This window comes from Aquarana catesbeiana, linkage group LG08, assembly GCF_042186555.1.
Source record: "Aquarana catesbeiana isolate 2022-GZ linkage group LG08, ASM4218655v1, whole genome shotgun sequence".
Classification (NCBI taxonomy): Eukaryota; Metazoa; Chordata; class Amphibia; order Anura; family Ranidae; genus Aquarana; species Aquarana catesbeiana.
The window spans coordinates 124,774,892-124,791,784 of NC_133331.1; the positions used below are offsets into that span (position 1 = coordinate 124,774,892).

Below are 16,893 nucleotides of genomic sequence, written 5' to 3' on the forward strand. Positions count from 1 at the left end.
GTAACAGGGAACAGACAGAACAAGAGGATTCGGAAGAATCCGAATCGGAGAATGAACTTTGCTCAGACTCCGACGAGGAAGATGCGGTTTCAGAGGGCAACATTATTTCTATCAGGAGATACGAATAGCCTTCTAAAAGCCATAGCGGACACACTAGGTATTAAAGAACATAAATCCGCAGAACTTACAATACATGACAAGATGTATAAGGAGCTACAACCCAGAAAGTCTAGTACATTCCCTGTACACCAAACTCATAAAGATATCTTTAAAAAAATGAGTGCGAAGACCCAGAGAGGAAACTCTCTTCATGCCAGCCACAGTCAAACGCAGACCCGTTTGCAGAGACGGGCACCAAAACCTGGGCTAAATGCCCCAAAGTGGATGGTTCTCTGGCAAAAGTCACAAATAAATCTGACTTGGCCTTTGACGACGCCGGTACCTTAAGTGACCCCATGGAAATCCGGCAATAGCTTCCACCTGCACAGCCCGGACTTTATCAATCTGGCTAACCCAGCTTCAAGAACTTCTGGAGAGTGACACACCTAGGGAGGGCAGCACAGTGGTGTAGTGGGTAGCACTCTCACCTAGCAGTAAAAAGGGTCGCTGGTTCATATCCCAACCACGACACTACCTGCCTGGAGTTTGCATGTTCTCCCTGTGCCTGCGTGGGTTTCCTCCAGGTACTCCGGTTTCCTCCCACACTCCAAAGACATGACATCCTTCCACGGGAGACATTTATGGCGACAATAGACCTATAGGATGCCTACCTACATGCCCCCATAAAGGAGGGTCATCCAAAAATTCCTGAGGTTCGCAGTACAAGGGCCAGCAACTACGCCGCACCCTCAATACACAGCTCTCCTTTTCGGCATCTCCTCCGCACCAAAAATCTTCACAAAGTTAATGGCAGAAGCGTTAAAAGGTCTAAGACAACTAGGTATTGGCATAATACCATATTTAGATGATTTACTGTTCTTTGCGGACTCAGCAGAGGCCCTAGAAAGCAACCTGTGCACAAGTATGGCCTATCTGCAAAACCGGGGATGGATAATAAATGCAGAAAAATCACAGATGACCCCAAGCCAGTGAGTGGTATATTTGGGCTATATACACTGGACTCCAGACTAACGAAAACCTTCCTAATGGAAGAAAAGAACGAAAAAATCACACAGGCAGTAACCTTCCTAATAAGGACCAACGCCATAACATTCAGACAAGGTATGACTGTACTAGGACTGATGACGTCTTCTATTCCAGCTATCACCTGGGCACAGATTCACATGAGACCTCTACAGAACTACATTCTGTCCCAGTGGGATGGCAGCCACTCATCCCTAGACAGGTCCTTTCCTGTTCCAACCACAGTCAAACTAACACTACAATGGTGGCTCAATCTACTTCGATACATCGAAGGACGCAAATGGGCCCAATCCAAGCCAATCGGGATCACCACCGATGCCAGTGCCTAAGCTGGGGGGCACACTTGGAGGGCCTCTGCTCACAGGGAATATTGACCTCCAAATGGTCCCAAGCCTCCTCAAGCATGAGAGAACTAAAAGCCGTGGGGGAAGCATTAAAGGCGTTCAAACCAGCAATACAGGGGAGCAACGTAAAGTTACAATCGGACAACGTCACGACTGTGGTATACCTAAACAGGCAAGGTGGGACAAAGTCCCGAAGCTTGATGAAGCTGACGGAGAAAATCCTACTATGGGCAGAATCAAACAAAGTCAATATCAGGTATCTATCTGAAAGGAACAGACAATACGCTGGCAAACTTCCTGAGCCGGAAGACCATAAAACAGATGGAGTGGTCTCTGAACCAAGCGACCTTCGCACAAGTCACTCAAAAGTGGGGAGTACCCGAGGTACATCTATACGCCTCCAAAGCGATTGCAAAATCACCAACATTCTTCTCTCTGGACCCCATAGATGGCAACAGCGGCATAGACGCCTTCAACCAGAGCTGGGTATGGCAACTATGCTATGCATTCCCTCCAACTGCCATCATACCAAGGGTGATTCAAAAAATAAAGGCAGAGAGAGATTAATGGTGATACTAATACCACCGCACTGGCAACAAAGGGCATGGTTCAGCCACTTGAAAAACCTCAGCATCCAGCCTCAGCTGACACTGACGGACCAGCCAGATCTCCTATCGCAGGGCCCAGTCAACCACCCGAACCACAGAAGCCTGAAGCTTTCGGCCTGGGTACTGAAGGGGTGAGACTTCAGAACAAGGGATTGTCAGACAATGGGATCGATACCATCCTAAACAGCAGGAAGCCCGGAACTAGGGCGATCTACGAGGAAGTGAGGGAAAAAAGTTTTTCTCCTGGAACAGAAACAAACCATATTCCAAAAGAGGAATAATCCCAACAATCCTGGATTTTCTACAAGATGGAGCAGACAAAAATATTTCCCCAAGTACGCTGAAGGTACATGTTGCAGCACTCTCTCCTCGTCCATAGACACAAGACTAGCAGAGGACCCGCTGATAAAGCGATTCCTGATGTCACTCAAAAGAGCTAGACCAGCCAAAATGAATAGAACTCCAACTTGGGACATGCCCACAGTACTTAGAGGATTTCTTTCCCCTCCATTTGTATGGAAGATAGCTCAGACAAAAACCTCACCTTAAAGACTGTACTTTTTGTGGCCCTAGTATCAGCCAGAAGAGTGAGCGAAATCCAAGCACTGTCTATAATGGAACCATACTGCCTAATACATTTAGACAAAATAATTCTCTCTCCAGACCCGGCCTTTCTGCCCAAGGTCCCCTCAACATTCCATAGAACCCAAAATATCATCATACGTTTGCTTCCAAAACTATGGCTAGCGAAAAGAGACACACTCACAACAAACGCGATGTAGGAAACATGCTTCGAAAGAACGAAGGCTTGGCGAAGAACGATCTCCCTTTTTTGTCCTTTTATGCAGGAGTCAACAAAGGGAAACGGGCTTCCAAGAATACCATCAGCAGATGGATAAGAATGGCCATACAGACGACCTATGAGGCACAAAGCCTCACTCCGCCAAGCAGGATCAGAGCACACACAACCAGAGCCTGGGCTACCTCGGTCGCAGAGAAAGCAGGGGCAACTCCAGAGCAGATCTGCAGGGCAGCGACATGGTCGAGCTTCAGTACCTTCGCAAGGCACTACCGCATAGACCAGCTGTCTGACCAAGACTAGGCACTTGGTCGCAAGGTGCTCCAGCTTCTATCCCCACCCTAGTAAGTATTGCTTGATACATCCTCTCAGATGCTGCCCTGGAAGACGATTCGAGAAAATAGAGTTAGGTACCTGGTAACTCTTTTTCTAAGAAGTCTTCCAGGGCAGCACTAGTTCCCACCATTGAAAAGACAAATACCAGGTACAACGGGGGAGCTTTTAAGATTTACTGAGATTTCCTTTGGTGCTTTAATACAACTGAGGCACGCAGGTAAGACTGTGAAACTTATAATGGTGGACTAATGTGTTTCCTGTTTCAGGGAGGAGGAGCCTATCTCTGATGCTGCCCTGGAAGACTTCTTAGAAAAAGAGTTACCAGGTACCTAACTCTATTTTCTTCACCAGAGAAAGAATTCTTCAGTCATCCACCACAGTTGTTTTCCGTGGTCTTCCGAGTCTTTTGGTGTTGCTGAGCTTACCGGTACGTTCTTTCTTTTTAAGGATGTTCCAAACAGTTCATTTGATTTGGCTACACCTAATGTTTTTACTATCTCTCTGAAGGGTTTTTTTTGTTTTTTCAGCCTACTGATGGCTTGCTTCACTGATAGTAAGAGCTCTTTGGATCTCATATTGAGAGTTGACAGCAACAGATTCCAAATACAAATAGCACACTTGAAATGAACTCTGGACCTTTTATCTGCTCCTTGTAAATGGGATAATGAGGGAATAACGTACAACTGGCCTTGGAACAGCTGAGCAGCCAATTGTCCCATTACTTTTGGTCCCTTAAAAAGTGGGAGGCACATATACAGGCTGTTGTAATTCCTACACCGTTGACTTGATTTGGATGTAAATACCCTCAAATTAAAGCTGAAAGTCTGCAGTTAAAGCACATCTTGTTTGTTTCATTTCAAATCCATTGTGGTGGTATATAGAGCCAAAAAGATTAGAATTGTGTCGATGTCCCAATATTTATGGACCTGACTGTATGTGGGTTCTTCGTCTGGAGATCCTTTTCCCTCAGAAAGTCAGGTGCCTTTTTGTACTGGGATGGAAAATTGAGAGATGCACGGATACCATTCACAAATGAGATTTATCGCTGTGACATTTTCTGATGTTTGGGGGATGTTTGTCTATCTACTCTTTGTACAACTATACCGTGAGGACCTTTGTTGATTTTTATCAACTAGATACTCGGGTTCCTTTGTCCTGAAGACACAGGTTTCACATGAGAAATGTGTTGGAGGGAATACTGGTTCATGATCATGTTTTATTTGACATCATGGGGTTTATTTACTAAAGCTGGAGAGTGCAAAATAAGTCTCACTTCTGCATAGAAACCAATCAGCTTCTAACTACAGCTTGTTCAATTAAGCTTTGGAAATAAAACCTGGAAGCTGATTGGTTTCTATGCAGAAGTGAGACTGATTTTGCACTCTCTCCAGCTTTAGTGAATAAACCCCTATGCGTTATTTCATTCATTATATATTGTACCCCTGATGTGAATATTTTTGACACACCCTTATAAGCTAGTACACAGACCCTGTGATTTATGGAGTGGCTTCATATATAATCTTTTAATAATTGGGATGGATTTTCATCTTTGGGTTTTAAATATTATTGTAAAATTAAAATTATTTTTATGTAATCTTTAAGTTGAAAGTTCCTCTTGCTGATTATTTGCTTGACTACCTCAATATTTTGCTAATATGAATTACATGTGTATTTTTGGAGGTGATCATCTCACCAGATAAGGGTCTAAAGTGACTCCCCAATTGTCGATGTGGGATATGTGCTTTTAGGACTACTGGTTCGTAAGAGGCGTGAAAGAGGCCATCTAGGTCAAACTAGAACAGCTATCCCCGAACAGGGGTAGGGTCTTTTGATACCATCTGTCTTCCATATATATTGCAGTTTAAACATTTCTACCCCAGTGATTTGAAAACAGTTGACACCTTCAGCCATGTAACTTAAGGAAATGAGACCTATGAAGACTTCCTAATAGACATGTGCACACTGAAATATTTTGTTTAGGAATTTCGTTTTCGTCTGAAAAATACATTTATTTAATTACTCTCGAAATTCGTTTTTTTTTATTTCGTTTTTCGTAAAAAATTGCATTCGTCCGAAAATCCAAATTAAGGTTGAATCTGTCATTGAAGGCTTATGGTGCCTGTCGAAAGTTCAAAGAAGATTCGAAGGAGCAGCTAAACTGTACGACGCTGTATAGTTTACCTGCTCCGTCTAATCTTCTTAGAACTTTCAACAGACACCATAAGCCAAAGTACGTGTGTACTTAGTTCTAGCTATTTTACTGCGCCTCCTCTTTGGTTACAATCAGCCAATAACATTCATCATCATCATCATCATCATCATTATTTTTATTTATCTTTTCTCCCCTACGTCGAATCTTTTCTCTCTATGTAGAATAATCTTGGACTAATAGAGTTAAGGTTAGGCACATTCGACCACAGGTTTGATGGACACAGATTGTTATTGTCATCATCATGTCGAATCTCCTATCTATATCGAACTGTTGTAGCAATGAAAATGAAAATAAAGCATTTGTTTATGTCAGATCTTTAGTTTTTCGGATTCTGCACTTTCGTTATCGTTTCTTAAAACGATAACGAAAATACCTGGAATTCGGACAAAAATGCATTCGGACAAAACGAATGCACATGTCTACTTCCTAACAGTGAGGATAGAATTAAGTATTTTAATAAGTGTGGCTCCACAACTCTTATGCCCCGTACACACGGTCGGATTTTCCGATGGAAAATGTCCGATCGGAGCGTGTTGTCGGAAATTCCGACCGTGTGTGGGCTCCATCGGACATTTTCCATCGGATTTTCCGACACACAAAGTTGGAGAGCAGGAGATAAAATTTTCCGACAACAAAATCCGTTGTCGGAAATTCCGATCGTGTGTACACAAATCCGACGGACAAAGTGCCACGCATGCTCAGAATAAATAAAGAGATGAAAGCTATTGGCCACTGCCCCGTTTATAGTCCCGACGTACGTGTTTTACGTCACCGCGTTCAGAACGATCGGATTTTCCGACAACTTTGTGTGACCGTGTGTATGCAAGACAAGTTTGAGCCAACATCCGTCGGAAAAAATCCTAGGATTTTGTTGTCGGAATGTCCGAACAAAGTCCGACCGTGTGTACGGGGCATTACACCTCCAAATCTGTTCTTGGACAGTCAATGCTGGTGTATCTTCCTGACACGCATTTGAACTAAAGAAGTGGCTTGGAAACTTTACAAAAAATCATCAACATACAGAAAAGCCAAGTTGAATGTAACCAACTACTACTACCGTAGCTAAAGAAATGTGGTAATATTTTTAGTAAATAACGCCACTTAAGTGTAGATTCTGTGAATTAGTAACTTTTACATATTGCTTTCACGTCACCTCAGTGCCCGCTGAAGAAAGAAGGACCAGTCTCCTATCTCCCTCTTGACTACTGCTTTGTCTACTTTGTGAACTTTGCAGAACATATGTTTTACAAGCCTGCCCTGAATTCTTTACTTATTTCAGCAGAAATTCCTGATTTCAAAATTCTATCCTCGTGTTATTTACCTTAAGACACCAGCATATGGGCATTTGTAGCAGACCCTTCCGACAGCTATGCTATGACAAGTAGTAGGTCTCTCTGACAATGCCAAAAATTACCACTGGCTAATACCAAGTTATTCCAAGTTCCACAGTCTACTCCTGCTGCATAGTTGCCTAACTATACTTATTTTCAAACTGAGTTATGCTTTTTTGTTTTCACATGGTGACATCGATTGGCCCAGACTTAATATTCATGCTGGTTTTTCAGAAGATTTTTGGAGCATTGTGAGCCCTGTGCTCTGCCTAACCTCAGACGGACCTATTTAAATACTTGGGTAACTTTACTATCGTCTGTACACATCTAGCACTCAGTCACCTGTACTCTCTCGTGGTGTCAGTACATAAACATTGTTCCTTTTGGCAATAAAAAAGTTTGTTTAGGTGTGAGCTGGTGGGCCTTCTATGCCTGAGCTGCTTGTTAATCCTTGTCTGGCGCTGGATGTTGGTGCGCCCTGAGTGGCAGCAGACAACTGGCGGGGTATATCTCTTGGCCTCTGCAAGGACTTGCATCATACTGCATGCGATACAGTACAAAGCTCTTGCTTTGTTCTGTATGACATGCAAAGCTCCCACATTAGAGATCTATGAGCAGACAATTGATAATTGCTCCTTTTTTCTTATTACCAGGTATATATAGATGCTGCAAGGGTTGATATTTTGAAATACAGAGAAATTTATAAACAATACAAAGAGAGCCTTGATCCTCTAGACGAGGAAGTACTGAAAGAGAAAAGGAAGCAGACGAAGCAAAGAAGAAAAAAGAGGAGACAGAAAAGGGTAAGGGATAAATGTTGCACAAGATCAGTAACAAGTATACGCTGATCATACCTTAAAGTGTTTCTAAAACTCTGACATGAAAAATGAACAAAAATATCATTTTATAAGGGAGCGTGATTTCTGTCTGCAGTCTGTTTCCTCCGCTATCTGCATGAGCTGACGGATTGAAGGGGGAGGGGGGGGGGGCAGCTCGAGCACATAAAGTCTACACACCCCTGTTAAAATGCCAGGTTTCTGTAATATAAAAAAAAAATGAGACTAAGATAAATCATCTCAGAATTTTTCCACCTTTTAATGTGATCTATAAACTGTACAACTCAGTTGAAAAACAAACTGAAATCTTTTCATCTTTTTGTTTTTAAAAATAAAAAACGAAAGTGTGCACACCCTCTTATAACTGGGGCTGTAGCTGTGTTCAGAATTAACCGCTTCAGACCTGGAAGATTTTACCCCCTTCCTGACCAGAGCACTTTTTGCAATTTGGCACTGTGTCGCTTTAACTGACAGTTGTGCGGTCATGCGACGTTGCACCCAAACAAAATTGATGTCCTTTTTTTCCCCACAAATAGAGCTTTCTTTTGGTGGTATTTGATCATCTCTGTGGTTTTTAATTTTTGCGCTATAAACAAAAAAAGAGCGACAATTTTGAAAAAAACGCAATATTTTATACTTTTTGCTATAATAAATACCCCCCAAAAATATATAAAAAAAATATTTTTTTTTCCTCAGTTTAGGCCGATATGTATTCTTCTACGTATTTTTGGTAAAAAAAAATATCAATAAGCGTATGTTGATTGGTTTGCGCAAAAGTTATAGCGTCTACAAAATATGGGATAGTTTTATGGCATTTTTAGTATTCATTTTTTTTTTTATTAGTAATGGCGGCAATCTGCGTTGTTTTTTTTTTTTTTTTTTTTTATCGGGACTGCGACAATATGGTGGACACATCGGACATTTTTGACACTATTTTGGGACCATTGTCATTTATTCAGAGATCAGTGCTATAAAAATGCATTGATTATTGTGTAAATGACACTGGCAGTGAAGGGGATAACCACTAGGGGGCGATGAAGGGGTTAAGTGTGTCCTAGGGAGTGATTCTAACTGTGGGGAGGATGGGCTTCAACTTACATGACAGCGATCACTGCTCTCGATGACAGAGAGCAGTGATCTCTGTCATGACACAAGGCAGAACGGGGAAATGCCTTGTTTACATAGACGCTTCCCTGTGCTGAGGCTCCGTCACACGATTACCTGTCCCTGCTAGCCCCTGCTCTTAAAGGGGACATACAGGTATGCCCATTTGCCCACCGCTGCCATTGTGCTGACGTATAGGGCGGCAAGTTAAGCAATCACGTTCAAAATCATGTTTAAATAGGAGTCGGTACACACCTGCCATCATTTTATAGTGCCTCTGATTCACCCCAAATAAAGTTCAGCTGCTCTAGTAGGTCTTTCCTGACATTTTCTTAGTTGCATCTACAGCAAAAGTCCTGGTCCGCAGAGCGCTTCCAAAGCTTTAGAGGGATCTCATTGTTAAAAGGTATCAGTCAGGAGAAAGGTACAAAAGAATTATCAAGGCATTAGATATACCATAGAAGACAGTCATCACCAAGTGGAGAAAATATGGCACAACAGTGACATTACCAAGACCTGGACGCCCCACCAAAATTGATGAAAAGACGAGAAGAAAACTAGTCAGGGAGGCTGCCAAGAGGCCTACAGCAACATTAACCTCTTGTTGACCAGCCGCCATCATTATACTGTGGCAGGTCGGCTCTCCTGCCGTAGGTGTATGTCGGTCTGTTCAGGGAGGCTAGCGAGCGCACGCCCTGCGGACTCTGTCTGCCGGTGACCCGCTATCGCGGTGTACAGAGGCAGAATGGGGAACTGCCTATGTAAACAAGGCAATTCTGCCTAGTGACATGTCAGATCTTCTGTTCCCATTCATCGGGAACAGCAATCTCTGTCATGTCCTAGGTAGCCCATCCCCCTACAGTTAAAACACACCCAGGGAACACAGTTAACCCCTCGATCCCCCTTTAGTGTTAACCCCTTCCCAGCCAGTGAAATGTATACAGTAATCAGTGGCTATTTTTAGCTCTGATCGCTGTATAAATGTCACTGGTCCCAAAAAAAAAGTGCCCGCACTGTCCGCTGCAATGTCGCAGTCCCACTAAAAATCGTAGATCGCCGCCATTGCTAGTTAAAAAAAAAAAAAATTATAATAAAAATGCCATAAATATATTCCTTATTTTGTAGACGCTATAACTTTTGCGCAAACCAATCAATACACGCTTATTGAGATTTTTTTTTTTTTTTACCAAAAATATGTAGAATACATATTGGTCTAAACTGATGAAGAAATTTGTGGGGTTTTTTGTTTTGTTTTTTGGGATATTTGTTATAGCAAAAAGTAAAAAAAAAATGTTTTTTTTTTAATTTTCGGTCTTTATTTGTTTATAGTGCAAAAAATAAAAACAGAGGTGATCAAATACCACCAAAAGAAAGCTCTATTTGTGGGGAAAAAAGGACATAGATTTTGTTTGGGTACAGCGTCGCATGAACGCGCAATTGTCAGTTAAAGTGACGCAGTGCCATATCGCAAAAAAGGTCTGGTCATTAAGGGGGCAAATCATTCTGGGGCTTAAGAAGTTAAAGGAGCTGCAGGAATATCTGGCAAGTACTGAGTGTTTGATACATGTGACAACAATCTCTTGTATTCTTCATATGTCTGGGCTATGGGGTAGAGTGGCAAGAAAGAAGCCTTTTCTTAGGAAGAAAAACATCCAAGCTCGGGTAAATTTTGCAAAAAAACGCATCTGAAGTCTCCCAACAGCATGTGGGAAAATGTGTTATGGTCTGATTAAACCAAGGTTGAACTTTTTGGCCATGATTCCAAAAGATATGTTTGGCACAAAAACAACACTGCACATCCCCAAAAGAACACCATACCAACAGTGAAGCATAGTGGTGGCAGCATCATGCTTTGGGGCTGTTTTTTTTTCAGCTGGAACAGGGGCCTTAGTCAAGGTAGAGGGAATTATGGACAGTTCCAAATACCAGTCAATATTGGCACAAAACCTTCAGGCTTCTGCTAAAAAGCTGAATATGAAGAGGACCTTCATCTTTCAGCATGACAGCGACCTAAAGCATACATTTAAATCAACAAAGGAATGGCTTCACCAGAAGATTACAGTTTTGGCATGGCCCAGCCAGAGCCCAGACCTGAATCCGATTGAAAATCTGTGGGGTGATCTGAAGAGGGCTGTGCACAGGAGAGGCCCTCGCAATCTGACAGATTGTTTTTGCAAAGAGTGGGCAAATATTGCCAAGTCAAGATGTGCCATGCTGATAGACTCATACCCCAAAAGACAGTGCTGTAATCAAATCAAAAGGTACTTCAACAAAGTATTAGTTTAACCACTTAAGGACCAGCCTTGTTTTAGATTTTAGGTGTTTACATGTTTAAAGCAGGTTTTTTTTGCTAGAAAATTACTTAGAACCCCCAAACATTATATATGTTTTTTTTCTAACACCATAGAGAATAAAATGGCAGTCGTTGCAATACTTTTTTTTTGCACCGTATTTGCACAGCGGTCTTATAAGCGCACTTTTTTTGGAAAAAATTCACTTTTTTGAATGAAAAAAATAAGACAACAGTAAAGTTAGCCCAATTTTTTTTATATTGTGAAATATAATGTTACGCCAAGTAAATTGATACCCAACATGTCACGCTTCAAAATTGCGCCCTCAAAAATCTCCATAGACGAAGTTTAAAAAATTCTACAGGTTGTATGTTTTGCGTTACAGAGGAGGTTAGGGCTAGAATTATTGCTCTCGCTCTACCGGTCGCGGCGATACCTCACATGTTTGGGTTGACCACTGTTTTCATATGCGGGCGATATTCGCGTATGCGTTCGCTTCTGCGCGCAAGCTCGTCGGGACGGGGGTTTTTTTAAAAAAAAAATTTTATTATTTATTTTACATTATTTAATTTTTTTTACACCGTTTTTAAAAAAAAAATTGTGTCACTTTTATTTCTATTACAAGGAATGTAAACATCCCTTGTAATAGAAAAAAGCATGACAGGACCTCTTAAATATGAGATCTGGGGTCAAAAAGACCTCAGATCTCATATTTACATTAAAATGCAATTAAAAAAAAAAAAAAAAAAAAGTAATTTAAAAAAATTACATTGAAAAAAATATGCCTATAAGAGGCGTGGGCGGAAGTGACGTTTTGACGTCGCTTCCGCCCAGCAGTGTCATGGAGACGAGTGGACGCCATCTTAGCCTCACTTGTCTCCAGACACAGGACGGAGAAGGACGCGATCGCCTCCGTCGCTACCTACGGCTCCAGTAAGCGGCAGAGGGCACCGGATCGCGGCGGGGGGGCCTCTCCCGCCACCGATTAAAAGTGATCTTGTGGCGAATCCGCCGCAGGGACCACTTTTATCAGAAAGCCGGCCGCCGCACGAAAACGGGGATACCAGGGTTATGGCAGCTAGCTGCTGCCATAACAGTATCCCCCTTCAAAGTTTGGACGTACATCGTCCTGCGGCGGTCTGGAAGTGGTTAAGGGTGTGCACACTTATGCAACCATATTATTTTAGTTTTTTTATTTTTACTTCTCTCCATGTAAAAAATTTCAGTTTTTTGTTCAACTGAGTTGTATATTTTATAGGTCACATTAAAGGTGGAAAAAGTTCTGAGATGATTTATCTTTGTCTCATTTTTTTTTTACATCACAGAAACCTGACATTTTAACAGGGGTGTGTAGACTTTTTATATCCACTGCAAATGTAAGGGTTTACAATCTCTAGTGTACCTGTGATTGGCAGGGCAGAGCGACAGGCTCAGTTTAAGTGGTTGTAACCCTTAAAAAAAAAAAAGTAATTTTAAGGCATGATCTATAGCACAGTGCTTGCGCTGTGTATTGTGTCTCTTTCTGTGTTGTAATATACCTGGTTGATCCTGCCTGTTCCTGTGTGTGCTGACCACAGTAATCATGGCTGCTGAGCCATGATACTGTGGTTGGTTTACGTGCCTCAGTCATCCCGCTCTCTCCTCTGAGTCTCTCCCCCCGCTGGTATTCCGCTACAATATGCAGCAAATATACTTGCATCCCCTCTGGTTTGTACAGTTATTAACTACAGTGTGTGTTTTGTTTTTTGTTTTTTAAATGACAAGGCTAAATGCCTTTTCTCACACCGCTGCTGTGCGTCATTTGATTTCCCTCTGCTGACGTCTGAGGGGAATCTCAGCCCCTCCTGTTGCTCTCCTTAAATCGGGGAAGGAGAGCGGTGGTCACGTGATCGCACAGCTGCGGTGTGAGAAAAAGTATTTAGCCTTGTCATTTAAAAAAAAAACACACACACACACACACACACACACACACTGTAGTTAACTGTGTAAAAAAGAGGGGATACCAGCAAAGTCACAATGTGACTTTACAAACACTTTACCTTTCACCCTTCCGAACTACGCACACGTTGCTTTTATTAATTTGCTTTGTTCAGTTGCCAGACACAAAGAGTAAGTTCTGTAGGCAGTCCAAGTTGTCTACTGAAGATTACACAGGGCTGAGGACTTTCTTACTGTACTTATGTGAGTACCTGTGTAGCCAGGTATCACTGCTGTCATATGGGAGATAAGGGTGTAAGTCATATGCTCTCCATACATGGAGGTATTGAATAGTAATTTTTACTCCCTGTTGTCAAATTAAATTGTGGGAAAGTGAAGGCAGGAAAGTTTGTGCAGCTGGAGAGGAAGGAGTAAGTAGAGTAGAGGGAGGGGTAAGTATGGGCAAAACATAGGTTTACTTTGGGGTCCATCCACCCTAATGTGAGGTAAAATTGCAGTTTCTTATGTACTTCAGGGTGGGCTTAATTTTTCTTGCTTTGCAGCACTTTTATATATGTTCTAATTGGGGGTTTGCATTTAAGGGCATGAAAAATGCACAAATCATCAAAAATCTATTAATAAAAAAGGCATTTTTTTATTCAAAGCAGTATGACCAGACCATAACTTGCAAATATATTTGAATCCAGCTGTTCCAGGGGAAAAATAACTTCAGTTTTTAGGAAGGGTATATGGTGATTTATACATTATGCACTATTTGTCTGTATATACTGTACCTTGTGCCTTCAGATAAAAAAAAAAAAAAAAACATCAATTGGCATGTCCCTGCAATAGAAGAGGGGTTATGCTCACATTTCCAGCTGCCTGTTTTGTCTATTTACCTAGTTTCAGCACTGCAGGTCCATCGGGCTCTTCAGCATTCGCATTTCTGTAAGTATTGGATGCCTTCTTCACTGCATATTGTGGTACCATCCTCAAATTCCCTACGTCATTGCTGTCCTGTAGTAGTGTAGGGGTCAAGGGAAAGAACCAAAGCAGACAGAAAAGGACATAGGCATCCAACACTCCCAGAATTGTTGAATGCTAAAGGATCCGATTGAGGCTGCAGCACTGAAATGGAGGTAAGATAGGAGACACAGGTCCCCTAAGAGGTGAATATTTTTCCTCTTCAATTGCAGGGAACTGGTATTTTGTTTTTGTTTTTTTAACTGACAGGGTCTTTTTAAGATATTTTTGGTGCACAGCAAGGTACCATTTAAGAAGACAATGTGACTAGGGTTTGTTACATTTATAAGCAATTTTTATTGTCTACATTTACCAGGTACACATCTATTAAATAAGTAAAGCTGTGTTATGAACTGTTTTAACTGTTTCCTTTAGTTTACTGAATTCAGTTTGTTATATTTTATTATCTAGGAAAGCAAATTACTTGGGAGACCCAAAAGAAGTCGTAATGCTTTCAATATCTTCCTGGCAGAAAATTACAATGAGGCTGAAGGCAATACTTTATCAGTAAGTATATGCCAAAATATAGTGCTTGTTTCTGAGGGTATTACAGGAAAATCTTTATTAATACATTTATATGCTGAATATTTACACATAAATTGAGTATCCACGCGAATTATAAAAATCTTGACAAGAGACACAGTATATTAAAAGCAACATGGTCCAATATCTAAATAACCAAGTCAGAATATGCCTAATATCAGTACCAGGGTGCTCACTATTGTGTCCGTTTTATGAAACCGAGATGATCTATGATCGTGATGATTGCAGCTGATCTCAGATCATTATCGGTTTATGAAACGGAGATGATGAGCGGAGAACATGCTCTGCGCTGACCATCTCAGCACACAAAGAATTTGTCATTAGTAAAAACAGAAATGGCTAGTTTATGAAGGTGTGATCTCGTCACCTCACTGGCGATCTCTGTCAGAGCTCTCCCTCCCAGATTCTCCAGCTCAAAGGTGGAGAGTGGGGGGGTGGGGGCAGATAAAATCCTTGGAGAACTGAGGAGGAAGATTATTGACTTTCTTCTACCTCAATATATATATATATATATATATATATATATATATATATATCTGATATAGATAGATTTAGAATATAGATATCATATTGTAGCAGGGCGTCCCAGAGAGAGCTGGGAAAAGTCCTGTTTGGAGTTTATACGTCTCCCAGGCTCCTCTCATACATGTTCAGGGATCTCTGATCCACGATCCAGTTTGGATCTTGGTCCTTTCCCCCAGGCTAATTTAAACTCCCCTGTGACAGACAGTCTTCGCTCTCTGCCTGGGAAACACAGACAACGCTGGTCTGCGAGAGCAAAAGGTTGGTGTTAAGCTGTATCTGTGGAAGCTGACAAGCTGTAGGCTTACGCAGCCTGGTAGTTAGGGCCTATATATATTATGTAGTTCGTGCCGAGACACGGTTAGGTATTTGTTTGACTATTTTTGTTCTGTTTGGTTTCTGAAACACTGTACAGCACCTGTATATAGACTTGTATATATCACCAATAAACACTGCACTGTTTGTCACTACCTCACTGGATTTGGTATCTGTGCCTGAAAGACTGCTTATCTCAGGGAGATTTGTTCCGCCTACCTGTCCCCCGGGTTACATATGATGGAGGCTGCGACCAGCTGTAGTAAGTTACTACTTAAAAGGCCAGTACCTACTGTGACTAAACATGGAGGAAATACTCAAACAATTGGCGTTATCAAAACGCTACACAGCAGCAAGCAAATGCTGCACAACAGCAAGCCAACGCTATCTCACAGGAGCAAACCAAGGCGCTGTGCCAACAGATTGGTGCTTTACATGAGCAATCGCAGAGGCTGCGACAGATAGCCACTGCTGCAAAAGCGGATAGGAAAACCCTGACTGAGGTTGTGGAGACACTAGCTCAGTGGTCACCTGCTAAAATTGATGGTGTTGCTCAGCCATCCATGTGGGTCACTTTCTTTCTAAGATGGCTGCAGATGATGATCCAGAGGTCTTTCTGCTAACGTTTGAACGGACCGCTGAGGTGGAAGGTTGGATTGAAATGCAGTGGACAGGACTGGTCACCCCCTTACTTTCTGGAAAATCGCAGGTGGCCTACTATGATCTGGAGTCAGCAGAAATGGGAGACTATGAGAAGGTCAAGCGGGAAATCCTGACGCAACTCGGTGTCACCTTGGCCGTTCGAGCATAGCGGGTCCACAGCTGGTTCTTCCAAGATGAGAGGCCCCCAAGATCACAGATGTTTGATCTAGTCCACCTGGTGCGGAAATGGCTACAGCTGGAGTCCCTGTCTGCGCCACAAATAGTGGAGCGTTCTTGGCCACTGTGCTGCAGCTCAGTATCAGGGTCTTGGCAATCTTCTTATAGCCTAGGCCATCTGTATGTAGAGCAACAATTCTTTTTTTTCAGATCCTCAGAGAGTTCTTTGCCATGAGGTGCCATGTTGACCAGTATGAGAGAGTGAGAGCGATAACACCAAATTTAACACACCTGCTCCCCATTCACACCCAAGACCTTGTAACACTAACGAGTCATATGACACCGGGGAGGGAAAATGGATAATTGGGCCCAATTTGGACATTTTCACTTAGGAGTCTACTCACTTTTGTTGCCAGCGGTTTAGACATTAATGGCTGTGTGTTGAGTTATTTTGAGGGGACGGCAAATTTACACTGTTATACAAGCTGTACACTTACTACTTTGTAGCAAAGTGTAATTTCTTTAGTGTTGTCACATGAAAAGATATAATAAAATATTTACAAAAATGTGAGGGGTTACTCACTTTTGTGAGATACTGTATGTTGGGTGCATGAAATTGTTCAAAATGATGCCTTTAGAGTTCCATTTACTGGAGCTAAGGGGCCAAGCTCAACCCCTGAAAAACTACTCCACACCATAATCCCTCCTCCACCAAATGATTTGGACCAGTGCACAAAGCAAGCTCCATAA

The 16,893-nt window shown here is 42.0% G+C and overlaps 1 protein-coding gene across 1 annotated transcript in view; it reads left to right on the top strand.

The window, feature by feature from the left end:
- TFAM (transcription factor A, mitochondrial) overlaps positions 1 to 16,893 on the top strand; it is a 72,819-nt gene that overhangs the window by 45,688 nt on the left and 10,238 nt on the right. The window contains exons 4-5 of the mRNA XM_073596347.1: positions 7,427 to 7,576; positions 14,356 to 14,451. Coding sequence (XP_073452448.1) covers positions 7,427 to 7,576; positions 14,356 to 14,451 — 246 coding nt within the window. The remainder of the gene's footprint in view (positions 1 to 7,426; positions 7,577 to 14,355; positions 14,452 to 16,893) is intronic.